Source organism: Macaca fascicularis, chromosome 11 (genome assembly GCF_037993035.2).
Source record: "Macaca fascicularis isolate 582-1 chromosome 11, T2T-MFA8v1.1".
Lineage (NCBI taxonomy): Eukaryota > Metazoa > Chordata > Mammalia > Primates > Cercopithecidae > Macaca > Macaca fascicularis.
This window is the reverse complement of record NC_088385.1, coordinates 130809787-130822983: the sequence shown is the minus strand read 5'-3', so window position 1 is coordinate 130822983 and position 13197 is coordinate 130809787. Positions and strand designations below refer to the sequence as shown.

At 45.2% G+C, this 13197-nt stretch overlaps 1 protein-coding gene across 5 annotated transcripts in view; it reads right to left on the bottom strand.

Moving 5' to 3' along the window:
- Nucleotides 1–12435, bottom strand: part of TCTN2 (tectonic family member 2) — a 37784-nt gene extending 25349 nt beyond the window's left edge. For 3 of the 5 annotated variants that reach the window (XM_005595209.3, XM_005595211.4, XM_074008331.1), the window contains exons 1-5: nucleotides 12246–12435; nucleotides 11955–12062; nucleotides 11447–11523; nucleotides 9759–9954; nucleotides 4231–4331 (exon numbers count right to left, since the gene is read on the bottom strand). In XM_005595209.3, the coding sequence (XP_005595266.1) occupies nucleotides 4231–4331; nucleotides 9759–9954; nucleotides 11447–11523; nucleotides 11955–12062; nucleotides 12246–12327 (564 nt within the window). In that variant the 5' untranslated portion in view covers nucleotides 12328–12435. The remainder of the gene's footprint in view (nucleotides 1–4230; nucleotides 4332–9758; nucleotides 9955–11446; nucleotides 11524–11954; nucleotides 12063–12245) is intronic. The other 2 variants (XM_005595210.3, XM_074008330.1) reach the window with 1 other exon arrangement.
- Nucleotides 12436–13197: the final 762 nt, after the last annotated feature.

The following is a 13197-nucleotide window of genomic DNA, read 5'->3' as shown; positions in this document are numbered from 1 at the left end:
CTATGACAGCGATGATCACCACTGCTGTGAGGATTCCTTCAACAAGGGCTGCCACAGAGAACAATTATACTTATTGGGCATATTTATCAATCTTAGCTGGCAGTAATGCTTGGATGTAATCACTCTATGACACAGTTACACATGCTTTCTGGTCTCAGTATTTACCATAATAAATCTGCTCCTATAATTGAGGCATACCACCCTCAAAAACCCATTTGTATACAAAATTGAACCTGGCCAGAAATAATGAACGTACTTGTTTAGGAAGATTGCATTGCAGAACAGGCAGAGGTGCTGCACGATTCCTATGGAGTCATTATTAATGATCCCCTAAGGAGATGTTTAGCTTAAATTACACCTCTCGGTCTGCATGCCACGGCCACACTATGTTCAGCTGATCTGAACGAAACAGTCAGATGGTAGATATAATAATAAGTACGGTGAGAGTTCCTATTATCTGAAACCATGGCAGTATAGTGGCACCTCAACCTCAAATGATATGGTCCACTGTAGGAACTAAACATTAAGGATCTGTGGAAACTATTAATAGCTCTTAATAAGATCAAAATTTGGGAAAGAATAAAAAAGCATCTAGAAGGACACTCTACAAACTTGTTTTTGGATATAGCAAAATTAAAAGAACAAATATTTGAAGCATCCCAGGCACACCTGACCTTAATGCCAAGAACTGGAGTGCTTAAAGGAGCTGCAGACAGATTAGCAGCTAGCAACCCATTAAAATGGATAAAAACACTTGGAAGCTCTGTAATTTCAATGATGATTGTGCTTTTAATCTGTGTTGTTTGTCTTTGTAGAGTCTGCAGATGTGGATCCTGACTCCTCCAAGAAGTAGCTCACCGCGACAAAGCTGCCTTTGCTTTTATCACTTTGCAAATCAAAGAAGGGGAACATGTTGGGAACAAGCCCCCCAAAATCTGGCCATAAACCGGAACCCCAAACTGACCATAAACAAAATCTCTGCAGCACTGTGACACGTTCATGATGGCCATAATACCCACGCTGGAAGGCTGTGGGTTTACTGGAATAAGGGCAAGGAACACCTGGCCCGCCCAGGGCGGAAAACCACTTAAAAGCATTCTTAAGCCACAAACAATAGCATGAGTGATCTGTGCCTTAAGGACATGCTCCTGCTGCAGTTAACTAGCCCAACATATTCTTTTAATTCGGCCCATCCCTTCGTTTCCCATAAAGGATACTTTTAGTTAGTTTAATATCTATAGAAACAATGCCAATGACTGGCTTGCCATTAATAAATAGGTGGGTAAAACTCTGTTCAAGGCTCTCAGCTCTGAAGACTGTGAGATTTCTGATTTCCCACTTCACACCTCTGCTATTCCTGTGTGTCTTTAATTCCTCTAGCGCCACTGGGTTAGGGTCTCCCTGACCGAGCTGGTCTCAGCAAACTAGGATCCAGAATATATAGTGAACCCTCTTACAATTCAACAAAAAGACAGCCCAATTTAAAACATGGGTGAAGGGTATAAACAGACATTTCTCCAAAGAAAATATACAAATATCCCATAAGCACATGAAAAGATCTTCTACATCATTTGCCACTAGAGAAATACAAATCAAAATCACAATGAGGGTGGGGCATGGTGGCTCATGCCTGTAATCCCAGCATTTTGGGAGGTTGAGGTCAGAGGATTGCTTGAGCCCAGGAATTCTAGACCAGCCTAGGCAACACAGCAAGACCCCACCTTCACAAAAAAAACACACAAATTAGCTAAGTGTGGTGGTGTGCACCTGTAGTTCCAGCTACCTGGGAAGCCGAGGTAAGAGAATCACTTGAGCCTGCGAGGTTGAGGCTGCAGTAAGCTGTGATTGCACCACTGCATTCTATCCTGGGCGACAGGGCAAGCCCCTGTCTAAAAAAAAAATTAAAAAAAAAAGAAAATCATGAAGAAATATCAGTTCACACTTACTTGCATGGCTATAACCAAAAAGACAAATAATAACAAGTGTTGGTGAGGATATAGAGAAACTGTAACCCACATACATTGCTGATGAGAATTTAAAATGGTGCAACTGCTTCAGAAACTAGTTCCTCAAAAGTTTAAACGTACAATAACAATGCAACCCAGCAACTCTACTATATAGATCCCCAAGAGAAATGGAAACATGTTCACACAAAAACCCGTCCACAAATGTTCATAGCAGCACTATTCATAAAGGCCAAAAAACAGAAACAACCCAAATGTCCATTAGCCAATAAATAGATAAGAAATACGTGATATATCCATACAACGGAATAGGATTCAACCACCAAAAATGAATGAAGTGGTGACAGCTGCTATAAGGCAAAAGAACCTTAAAAGCATCATGCTAAGTGCAAGAAGAAAGTCACTGAAGACCACATATTGCATGATTGCATATATGTGCAATGTCCAAAATGGACAAATTAATGGAGACAGAGGCAGATTCACAGTGGCCTGGATGAAGGATGGAGATAGGAACGGCTACAGGGACACACGATTTCTTTCTGGGGTGGTAGAAATGTTCTCAAGTTAGATTGTGGTGATGGTTGTACAACTGTGTAAATTTACTAAAAATCACTGAAAAACCGTGTTCTTTTTTCTTTTCTTTTCTTTTTTTTTTTTTTTTTTTTTTTTTGAGACAGAGTCTTGCTCTGTCGTCTAGGCTGAAATGCAGTGGTGTGATCACAGCTCATTCCAGCCTTGACCTCCTGGGCTCAAGCAATCCTCTCAGCTCAGCCTCCCGAGCTGGCACTACAGGCCTGCACTACCATGCCCAGCTAATTTTTGTAGAGATGGGGTTTTGCCATGTTGCCCAGGCTGGTATCCAACTCCTGAACTCAAGCGATCCACCCATGTCGGCCTCCCAAAGTGCTGGGATTACAGGCATGAGCCACTTCACCAGGCCTGTTCTTTCTGTTTTTATATTTTCTTAAAGGCTTCTAAATAAATAATATTAAAACCATCCCCTCAGTATGATCTTCATAATCATGATTTTATCCAAAGAGATATTCTTTTCTTCTTCCAAAAACTAGACTGACAATGCCAGATAAGAAAATACTCAATTTAGGCCTGGTGCAGTGGCTCACTCCTGTAATCCCAGCACTTTGGGAGGCCAAGGCGGGCAGATCACCTGAGGTCAGGAGTTCAAGACCTGCCTGGCCAACATTTAGTAGAGACAGTGGAAACCCTGTCTCTGCTAAAAATATAAAAATTAGCCAGGTGTGGTGGCGCACACCTGTAGTTCCAGCTAATCGGGAGGCTGAGGCACAAGAATCACTTGAATCCAGGAGGTAGAGGTTGCAGTGACCTGAGATCATGTCACTGCACTCCAGCGTGGGCAACAGAGCAAGACTCTGTCTCAAAAAAAAAAAGAAAGAAAAAACCCAAAATACTCAGTTTATATGTTGTACCCACTCTAAGGCTAAAAGAAAAAAAATAAAGCCGGGCGCGGTGGCTCATGCCGATAATTGCAGCACTTTGGGAGGCCATCTCAAAAAAAAAAAAAAAATTTTTACTCAAAAGTTGTGTGATTTTTTTTTTTTGAAATGGGGTTTCGCTCTTGTTGCCCAGGCTGGAGTGCAATGGCACAATCTCGGCTCACTGCAACCTCCGCCTCCCTGGTTCAAGCAATCTCCTGCCTCAACCTCCTGAGTAGCTGGGATTACAGGCGCATGCCACTACGCCTGGCTAATTTTGTATTTTTAGTAGAGATGGGGTTTCTCCATGTTGGTCAGGCTGGTCCCAAACTCCCAACCTCAGGTTATCCGCCTACCTCGGCCTCCCAAAGTGCTAGGATTACAGGCATGAGCCACTGCGCCTGCCAAAACTTTGAAATTTAAAAAAATACTCAATTTGAAAACAATTTGCAATAGAAAACATAAACTCAGTTTTGGTTTTGGGAGGCCAAGGTAGGAGGACTATTTGATCCCAGGAATTTGAGACCAGCCTGAGCAACATGGCAAAATCCCACCTCTACAAAAGATACAAAACAATTAGCTAGGTGTGATGGTGAATGCCTGTGGTCCCAGCTACTCAGGAGGCTGAGGTAAGAAAATCACTTGAGCCCAGGAGGTCGAGGCTGCAGTGAGCCATAATTGCACTACCATACTCCAGCCTGGGCAACAGAGCAAGATCCTACCTTGAAAAATAAAAAATAAAAAGAGCTGTTGGTGGAACTGCTGGTGTTCTCACAGGAAGCATAACCTTTATGCCCAATAACCAAAGAACGTACCTGGTCACAGCAGCAGCGAACATCACAGGCCCCAGCTGTTAAATTACAAGGACAAGGGCCAAGGGGCTGATACACCTGGTTAGGAATGACAGTCACGTTCTCTGAAAAGTAAACACAACAGAAAAATTCAGCTAAGAAACATTCCAACAAAGCATGGTCACATTTTTAACATTCAAAAGAAAGCTGAATTATCTTGTTTTGTAAATCATCATTACCAAATATTCGACATTAAGGAATCCATGAAATATATGACGCCTACATCTACCACTCCAACAAAAACCCAAATATAAGAAAACACGCCAGTTACAATGAACCAAAGAAGTCATAGTTGATCTGGAAGATAATCAATTGACTAAGAGTCACAAGTTAGTATATACATAATGTACTGATTTTAGGCTGGGCAGGGTGGCTCACACCTGTAAACCCAGGACTTTGGGAGGCCAAGGTGGACAGATCACCTGAGGTCAGGAGTTCAAGACCAGCCTGGCCAACATAGTGAAACCCTGTCTCTAATAAAAATACAAAAAGTAGCCCAGACTACAAAAAAGAAACAGATAAAATTAACTTAATAATATATTTCACTGAACCCAACACATCCAACATAATATCATTGCAACAGGCAATCAGTATAAAAATTATGAATGAGCTATTCCACATTCTTTGTTTCACAGTAAGTCCTCAAAAACTGGTGGCTATTTAACAGTTACAGCACATCTCAATTAAGACCCATCCCCTTTCAACTGTCCAGTGTCCAGACGTGGCTCGTGGCTGTGGTACCCAATAGTGCAGGTGGGACTAATGTGGTCTGACCAGGAGAGTATGGAGGGCTGGGTTATGCAGGGATGATACAGTGAGACACAGTAGCTTCCCTGAGGGACTCGCATTCTCAGAGGGAGGAGACAGATAAAGAGATCATGTGACCATAAAGGGGTAAACACCGAAATAGCTCTGTCATGGGAACCCAGGGAGGGCAGGTGGCTTAGGCTGGGTGTCAGGAAGACTTGCAGAGAGAATGCGCTGAGCCTGAAACACACATAAGAGTTTGTACAGGCAGCCGGGCCCAGTGGCTCATGCCTGTAATCCCAGCACTTCAGGAGGCCGAGGCGGGTGGATCACCTGAGGTCAGGAGTTTTAGACCAGCCTGACCAACATGGAGAAACCCCGTCTCTACTAAAAGAAAAAAAAAAAGAGTTTGTACAGGTAAGAGGGGCTACTGGAGAACTGTAGGTGGAAGACAGAGGGGGCGGATGAATAGGGGAACACTGTGGTGCAAGGGAGAAGGTGGCAGGTGTGAATGGGACAAGGCCAGAGAAAGCAGCTCAGGAAAGGACGCAGGAATTCAAGAGAGGGGTGATGCACTTGGGGATAATATACCTGGAGACAAGGGAAAACACATAAGAAATGCTAAAGAAGTAAACATCAGCAGGGCCTATTGTTTATAACTCTTCACTATATTACAGGTTTCCGTACTTATTTTCCTCTTTGAAGAAGAAATGTTACACGACACTTCAGCCTCCTAACTCAGAATTCAGTGGCAGTAATGCTTTGGGTTTCTCATGGATCATTTATCAGATAAAAGTTTCATTCTGCTGAATTTACTTTTACACGTTAGAAAACCATGCAGCAACTATTTGTTTAAACCCCACATAACAGTTAACTTTAACGACACAATGGGTGAAGTATCTGAAGAACAGCTAACCATCTGTTCCATGCTGTAACATATCAGAAGGTCAATGATACATCAGTGGTATCCGGAACAAGAAGGTCCACATCGCAGACCACGTTACAGCGGTAAGGGTCTGACCCTCAGTGTTATCAAACCCATGTGACACAAGCAAGGCACTCTATTAATTGATTTTTTTTTTGAGACAGGGTCTCACTCTGTTGCCCAGGCTGAAGTGTGCAGTGGCACAATCAGCTCACTGCAGCCTCAACCTCCCAGCGCTCAAGTGATCCTCCCACCTCAGCCTCCCAAGTATCTGGGACCACAGATGTGCACCATCATGCTCAGCTAACATTATGCTGTCCATGCTGGTCTCAAACTCCTGGGCTTGAGTGATCCTCCCACCTTGGCTTCCCAAAGTGCTGGAATTACAGGAATAGTGCATGAGCCACCACCCCCAGCCACGAGGCACTTTAGAATAGGGTTTTACTATGTGTTACACAAATAGATGTTTGTGTGTTGATTTATGTTTTCTACATTGTTCACTGGCTTCGTTGTTATTTGATATGACACATGCCTCCTGTCTGTGCTTCCATTCTTTTTCTAGTTTTAATCGCTGGCTGGCTGGGTAAAAAATTTTTCGGCCAGGCGCGGTGGCTCAAGCCTGTAATCCCAGCACTTTGGGAGGCCAAGACGGGCGGATCACGAGGTCAGGAGATCGAGACCATCCTGGCTAACACCGTGAAACCCCGTCTCTACTAAAAAAATAATACAAAAAACTAGCCGGGCGAGGTGGCAGGCGCCTGTAGTCCCAGCTACTCGGGAGGCTGAGGCAGGAGAATGGCGTAAACCTGGGAGGCGGAGCTTGCAGTGAGCTGAGATCCGGCCACTGCACTCCAGCCCGGGCGACAGAGCGAGACTCCGTCTCAAAAAAAAAAAAAAAAAAAAAAAAAAAAATTTTCATGCATTCATGGGGTCAGAGGAGACAATTCAATCACTCATATACAAAGATGTTCAATTTTCTAGGTTTGGTATTCTAAAATATTACCTAAATATATTTTCCTTTTTTTTTTTTTTTTTTTTTTTTTGAGACAGGGTCTTGCTCTGTCAACCAGGCTGGAGTACATGGAGCAATCCTGGCTCACTGCAACCTCCACCTCCTGGGCTCAAGCAATCCCCCGACCTCAACCTCCCTCGTAGCTAGGGCTACAGGCACCCACTGCCACACACAGCTAATTGTCGTATTTGTTTGTAGAGACGGGGTTTCGCCACATTGCCCGGGCTGGTCTTGAACACCTAGGCTCAAGTGGTCTGCACGCCTTGGCCTCTAAAAGTGCTGGGATTACAGGCATGAGCTACCACCCAGCCTCAAGCATATTTCTCAAAGGAAAAAAGTCAGTGCTTTGAACAGTGCAGCTATCATGAACCCCTCCTGTTGTTTTGGGGCTTGTTTTTTGTTTTTTGTTTTTTTGTCATTGAATACTTCTTTTTGGCTTTGTTTTTAATTTTAAGCCATAGAAAAATTTAAAACTTTTAAGTAGGTAACACATTTGCAAGGTTCCAAAAAATCAAAAGCATATTTAAAAAGTCCTCACTGTCAGCCCTTTCCCGTTCCCACATCACCCTCCAACTTGGTAGAACATGATTAGCTTCTCCAACATCCTTCCAGAATTTCTTTATGCAAATGTTTTCATTTCTGCCTCCTTTATGCAAAAGATAGCACGCTGCAGGCAGCCATCTGCAGTTGCTTTTTTCACTTCATTCATCTTGGAGGCCTTTCCATGCAAGTACACTGAGGGCACAGTAGTCTGCTGAAGGGAGCTGTCAAAACTCGTCTTATCATCCTAAACTTCCGGAAGCACAAGGAGGACCACAGTTAGGGATGTAATAAGAGAAGTGGCAGTAAAGGAGTCTCCAGTGAACAGACTTTTGCTACTCAAGTCTGGAATGCTTCTCCCTCCATGCCACGTGGCCATAAAGGCAAGAGATGTCAGAGTTTGCCACAGGGGACAGGGGACATGGCGGTAGCACTCATGACAGCAGAGCCCTCTGGGCACATCTAGTTGAAGGTTCTTTTGGTTTAAGAACACTAACATCATGTGAGACGGAGATTAACACAAAACCATTTTCTCACGTCCAAAGATTCATGTACATGGGCATAATGATCTTTGCTGTAGCATCAAAAGGTGGGAACAGGCCAGGTGCGGTGGCTCCTGCCTGTAATCCCAGCACTTCAGGAGGCCGTGGCGGGACGATTGCCTGGGCCCAGGAGTTCAAAACCAGCCTGGCTAACATAGTGAGACCCTGTCTCTACAAAAAATGTAAAAACTAGCCAGGTGTGGTAGTGCACGCCGGTAGCCCCAGCTACTATAGAGGCTGTGGCAGGAGGATCACCTGAACCAGTAAGGTTGAGGCTGCAGTGAGCCAGGATCATGCCCTTGCACTCTAGCTCCAGTCTGGGTGACAGAGTGAGACCCTGTCTCTAAAAGAAATGAAAATTTAAAAAAAACTTAAAAAAAAAAAGCTGGCCGGGCGCGGTGGCTCAAGCCTGTAATCCCAGCACTTTGGGAGGCCAAGACGGGCGGATCACGAGGTCAGGAGATCGAGAGACGATCCCGGCTAACACGGTGAAACCCCGTCTCTACTAAAAAATACAAAAAACTAGCCGGGCGAGGTGGCGGGCGCCTGTAGTCCCAGCTACTCGGGAGGCTGAGGCAGGAGAATGGCGTAAACCCGGGAGGCGGAGCTTGCAGTGAGCTGAGATCCGGCCACTGCACTCCAGCCTGGGTGACAGAGCAAGACTCCGTCTCAAAAAAAAAAAAAAAAAAAAAGCTGGAAATGATGTAAACTTCATCAACCTCAAACTCCTATGCTCAAGCAATCCTCCCACCTCAGCCTCCCTAGTAGCTAGGACTACAGGCGGGCACCACCATACCCAGCTAACTTTTTAAATTTTTTTATAGAGACAGTATCTGCTATGTTGCCCAGGTTGGTCTTGAACTCCTGGGCTCAAGAAATTCCCCCGCCTTGGCCTCCCAAAGCACTGGGATAACAGGCTGGAAGCCACTGTGTCTGGCCACCCTTCCTTTCTTCTTCTTAAGATGCAGTCATGAGAATCAATGCATGCGCCAGCACGGTTGGCTCATGCCTGTAATCCCAGCACTTTGGGAGGCCAAGGTGGGCAGATCACAAGATCAGGAGATCGAGACCATCCCAGCCAACATTCTGAAACCCCATCTCTACTAAAAGTACAAAAATTAGCTGGGCGTGGTGGCGCACACCTGTAGTCCCAGCTACTTGGGAGGCTGAGGCAGGAGAATCGCTTGAGCCCAGGAGGTGGAGGTTGCAGTAAGCCGAGATCACAACACTGCACTCCAGCCTGGGGACAGAGTGAGACTCCGTCTCCAAAAAAAACAAACAAACAAACAAAAAAGAATCAAGGTACATAAACAAATTTCACCTTCTCCCAAAAAGGATTCAAGGTGGCTTACAAAGAAGCAAATAATAGAGCAGTAGAGCAAGATCAAATAAATGTTACATAAAATAGTACAAAATGAAAATTTTTAAAAGAAAACTAAAGAAAAATAAGTTTAGGAAGGCAAGACAGACTCAAGTGAAGTATACTTTACAAATTGCATGGCATATACTTACAATCAAACAGGTAAGCTTGACACAAATTTTTCTTTTCTTTTCTTTTTTTTTTTTTTTGAGACAGGGTCTCGCTGTGTTGCCCTCGCTGGAACGCAGTGGCGTGATCATAGCTTACTGTAGCATCAACCTCCCAGGCTCAAGCCATCCTCCTACCTCATCCTCCTAAGTAGTTGGGACCAACAGCAAAGTTTTCACAGTCAAAGACTTCACTTGCCTGAGGCATTATGGGTCAGAGAAGAGTTGGCATAAATTTCCACTTGAATGAGTAGATGTGCTAAACAGGGTGAATTACGAGATGCTGAAACCAGAAGGGTTTGGAGGATACAGGGGGACTCTGCGAAGGAATCTGTCTCATTGGAGGAACACCAGTCCAGACCTCTCTTCCACCTTACTGTCACTTCCAACACCTTCTGAAAGGAAAAGATTGCTGTATTTTTTAAGTGACTCAAAACAGGGTCTATAAGAATACATAATGGAAAACACAATAAAAGCACACATCGGCCTCTGTTCATTTTATAAAAGGGAAATGTATACAAAGATGACACAGTTATCTTCAGTTCCACCCCATAAACCTATGGTAACATGCAAGCCCTGATTCCTACTCCTTAACATAAAAGCAAACAACTTTGGGATACTTAGAAAAAGCTAAACACAAATCTGATAAATAAACTCAGTTTACTGTGTACCTTTTTAGCTTCTTTATCATCCTATCAGTGGAAGAGTAAATACACAAAAGTCAATGAAAACAATCCTGTTTATCCCAGAATGACTTTAGACATGTACATGTTCATTCCTGGGGTACAAACAGAGTTTGTCTTTGTCATTCTTTTATCTCCAGAATTAATGTTGCATATACTAGGTACCCAATAAACACTTACTAAACAGAAGATGCTTAATCTCTCCAGGTTTGAGTATCCTTATACACAAGCCTAGAGTTGGGCAAGATCAGTGGTTATGAAGCTTTTTTTTTTTTTGAGACGGAGTCTTGATTGTCACCCAGGTTGGAGTGCAGTGGTGTGATCTCAGTTCACTGCAACCTCTGCTTCCCAGGTTCAAGTGATTCTCCTGCCTCAGCCTCCAAAGTAGCTGGGATGACAGGCAGCCGCCATCACGCCCAGCTAATTTTTGTATTTTTAGTAGAGATCGGTTTCACCATGTTGGCCAGACTGGCCTTGAACTCCTGACCTCAGATGATTCGCCCTCCTCGGCCTCCCAAAGTGCTAGGATTACGGGCATGGGCCACCGTGCCTGGCCAGCTTTTTTTTATTTTTTTATTTTTTTTAAGAGACAGGGTCTTGCTCTGTTGCCCAGGCTGGATGAAGTGCAGTGGTATGATCATAGCTCTCTGCAGTCCTGAACTCCTGGGCTCAAATAATCCTCCTGCCTCAGCTCCCCCACCCCACTCCAAGTACCTGGGACTATAGGTATCCGCCATCACACCCACCTAATTTTTAAAAAATTGTTTTGTAGAGACAGGATCTCGCTATGTTACAGGCTGGTCTGGAACTCCTGGGCTCAAGCAATCCTCCCGCATCAACCTCCCAAAGTGCTACGAGTACAGGCTTGAGCCACAATGCCTGGCATAAAGCTTTTTTGAATCATTGACCCATTTGATGATCTGAAGGAAACTGATGACCCTCTCATCAGAAAAATACACATACAAACAGAACTTTACACACAATTTCACAGAGTTCACAGACCCCCTAAAATGCATCCAAGGACTCCTAACCCCAGGGTAAGGAACCGTGGGCTGGCTAAGTGTCTACCAGATCCAACAGCCCACAATTTCATGATTGTTCAGAGCATGGAGAAAGCTATGCCTTGTCAAATAAAGAGAGCAGTGCAGAAACCCTAGCTGGGGGCCTCTTCACAGGCTACAGAGAAGGTTTACTTCTGCCTTACCGCGCCAGGGGTCACAGTCACACTCCAGTCTTCCGTCTCATTGCTCAGCACTCCACACGTCGGAACTGGCAATATTCCTAAAGAAGAGAAGACCAGCACGCAAAGGCAGCACGGCCCATCAGCTCGAGTCAGACTGCCTAGGATGGACTCACATTACAGCCCAAGATTGGGCCCTTTACAAGCTGCTTGATACTGGGACAGTGACAACCTCTCTGAATTTGTTTCTTCACTGGTCAAAGGGGATGAAAAGATATTACTGCTCTTACAAGGAAAATGGGATGATGCACGATGTTAGTTCAATGAATGCTAGCCATTATTATTTCAAGCTTTCTTCGAACCTGTCCGTCTGTCCTCTCTGGCCTACAGCAGCGCCCCGATCCTTTTCTCCCCATGCGACTTTACAGAGAACAGAGGCAGGGGGCCCAAAGGATGCCACCTCGCCAGGCTCCCTGGGAGGTCTGGATCCAGTCCAACCCCCACCCTTCCCAAAATAAGGGCCAGACTTTACCCGCCTCGTCCTGCAGCACGGTCAGGGACACGGTCACGCCCTCGGTGTCTCCGACCAGGGATGCGCTGACCGCAGGGCCGGACATTCGGATAAAAGGAGGGATGAAAGCTAGGCGGGAAGGAAAGGGGATAAGGAGGGATTAGCAGTGGAAGAGTCACCGCCTAAGGTGTGTGTGGCGGCTTCCTTTGGCGGTCTCGACTCCCGAAACTCCCGGGAGAGTCCAGGTTGGCCCTTTTAACGCCCAGTCCCCTTAGCCCCGGCCCACCAAGGTCCCTGCCGCGCCGTACACACCCAGGTCCCCCCACACCAGCCTCAGGACGCCCTGCAGAAGGAGAAGCCTCAAAAGAAGAGCGGCCGGAGACTGGAAGCCCATGCCTTGGACCTCGCGGGCCGGGCCCAGCAGAACCGCGCCCGCCTTAGAACCCGAGAAGGACTCAGACACGAAAACACCGCCCCACCGCCGCCATCTTGTCAAGCGAACGCCCGGAGCTATGGCAACCACCAATAGGTGACCGGCCAGGCGGAGCGCCGTGCTGTGATTGGACCAGTGGCAAGAGCGGGCACCCCGGCCCCGCCCACAAGGCCTCGCATTTTTGCGGCTTGACTCGTGGGGAAAGTGAGGGCGGAAAAACTACCATCCGGTGCTCCACTTAGTACCTGGGTGACGGAACAATCTGTGCACCCAACCCCCGTGACACGCAATTTACCTATATAGCAACCTGTACATGGACCCCTGGGCCTAAAATAAAAATTGAAAAAATCAAAATTAAAAAGTCCTGAAAAGCAGGGGTGCGTTTCCAGCTCAAAAACTGGAGTTTTCCTCTACCCTGGAATTAATCTAACCCAAGAGCGAGCCTATAGACACTGGCTTCTAAATAAAAAGGGTGGAATTTGCTCCTTAATAAACTTGATTTTTATAGGGATTTTTAGGGGGTGAGTACAAAAAGGGGATGGGACTGCAGCGCTGTTTTTATTATTATTATCTTTACCATCATTTATTATGCATTATTTATATCTTATGTTTTTATAAAATATATATTTACAAAATATATATACTTTGTTTTATATGTATATCTCAAATATACATACTTGATACATATAAAATATATATAGGCCGGGTGCGGTGGCTCCTGCCTGTAATCCCAGCACTTTGGGAGGCCGAGGCGGGCGGATCACAAGGTCAGGAGTTTGAGACCAGCCTGACCAACATGGTGAAACCCTGTCTCTAGGAAAAATACAAAAA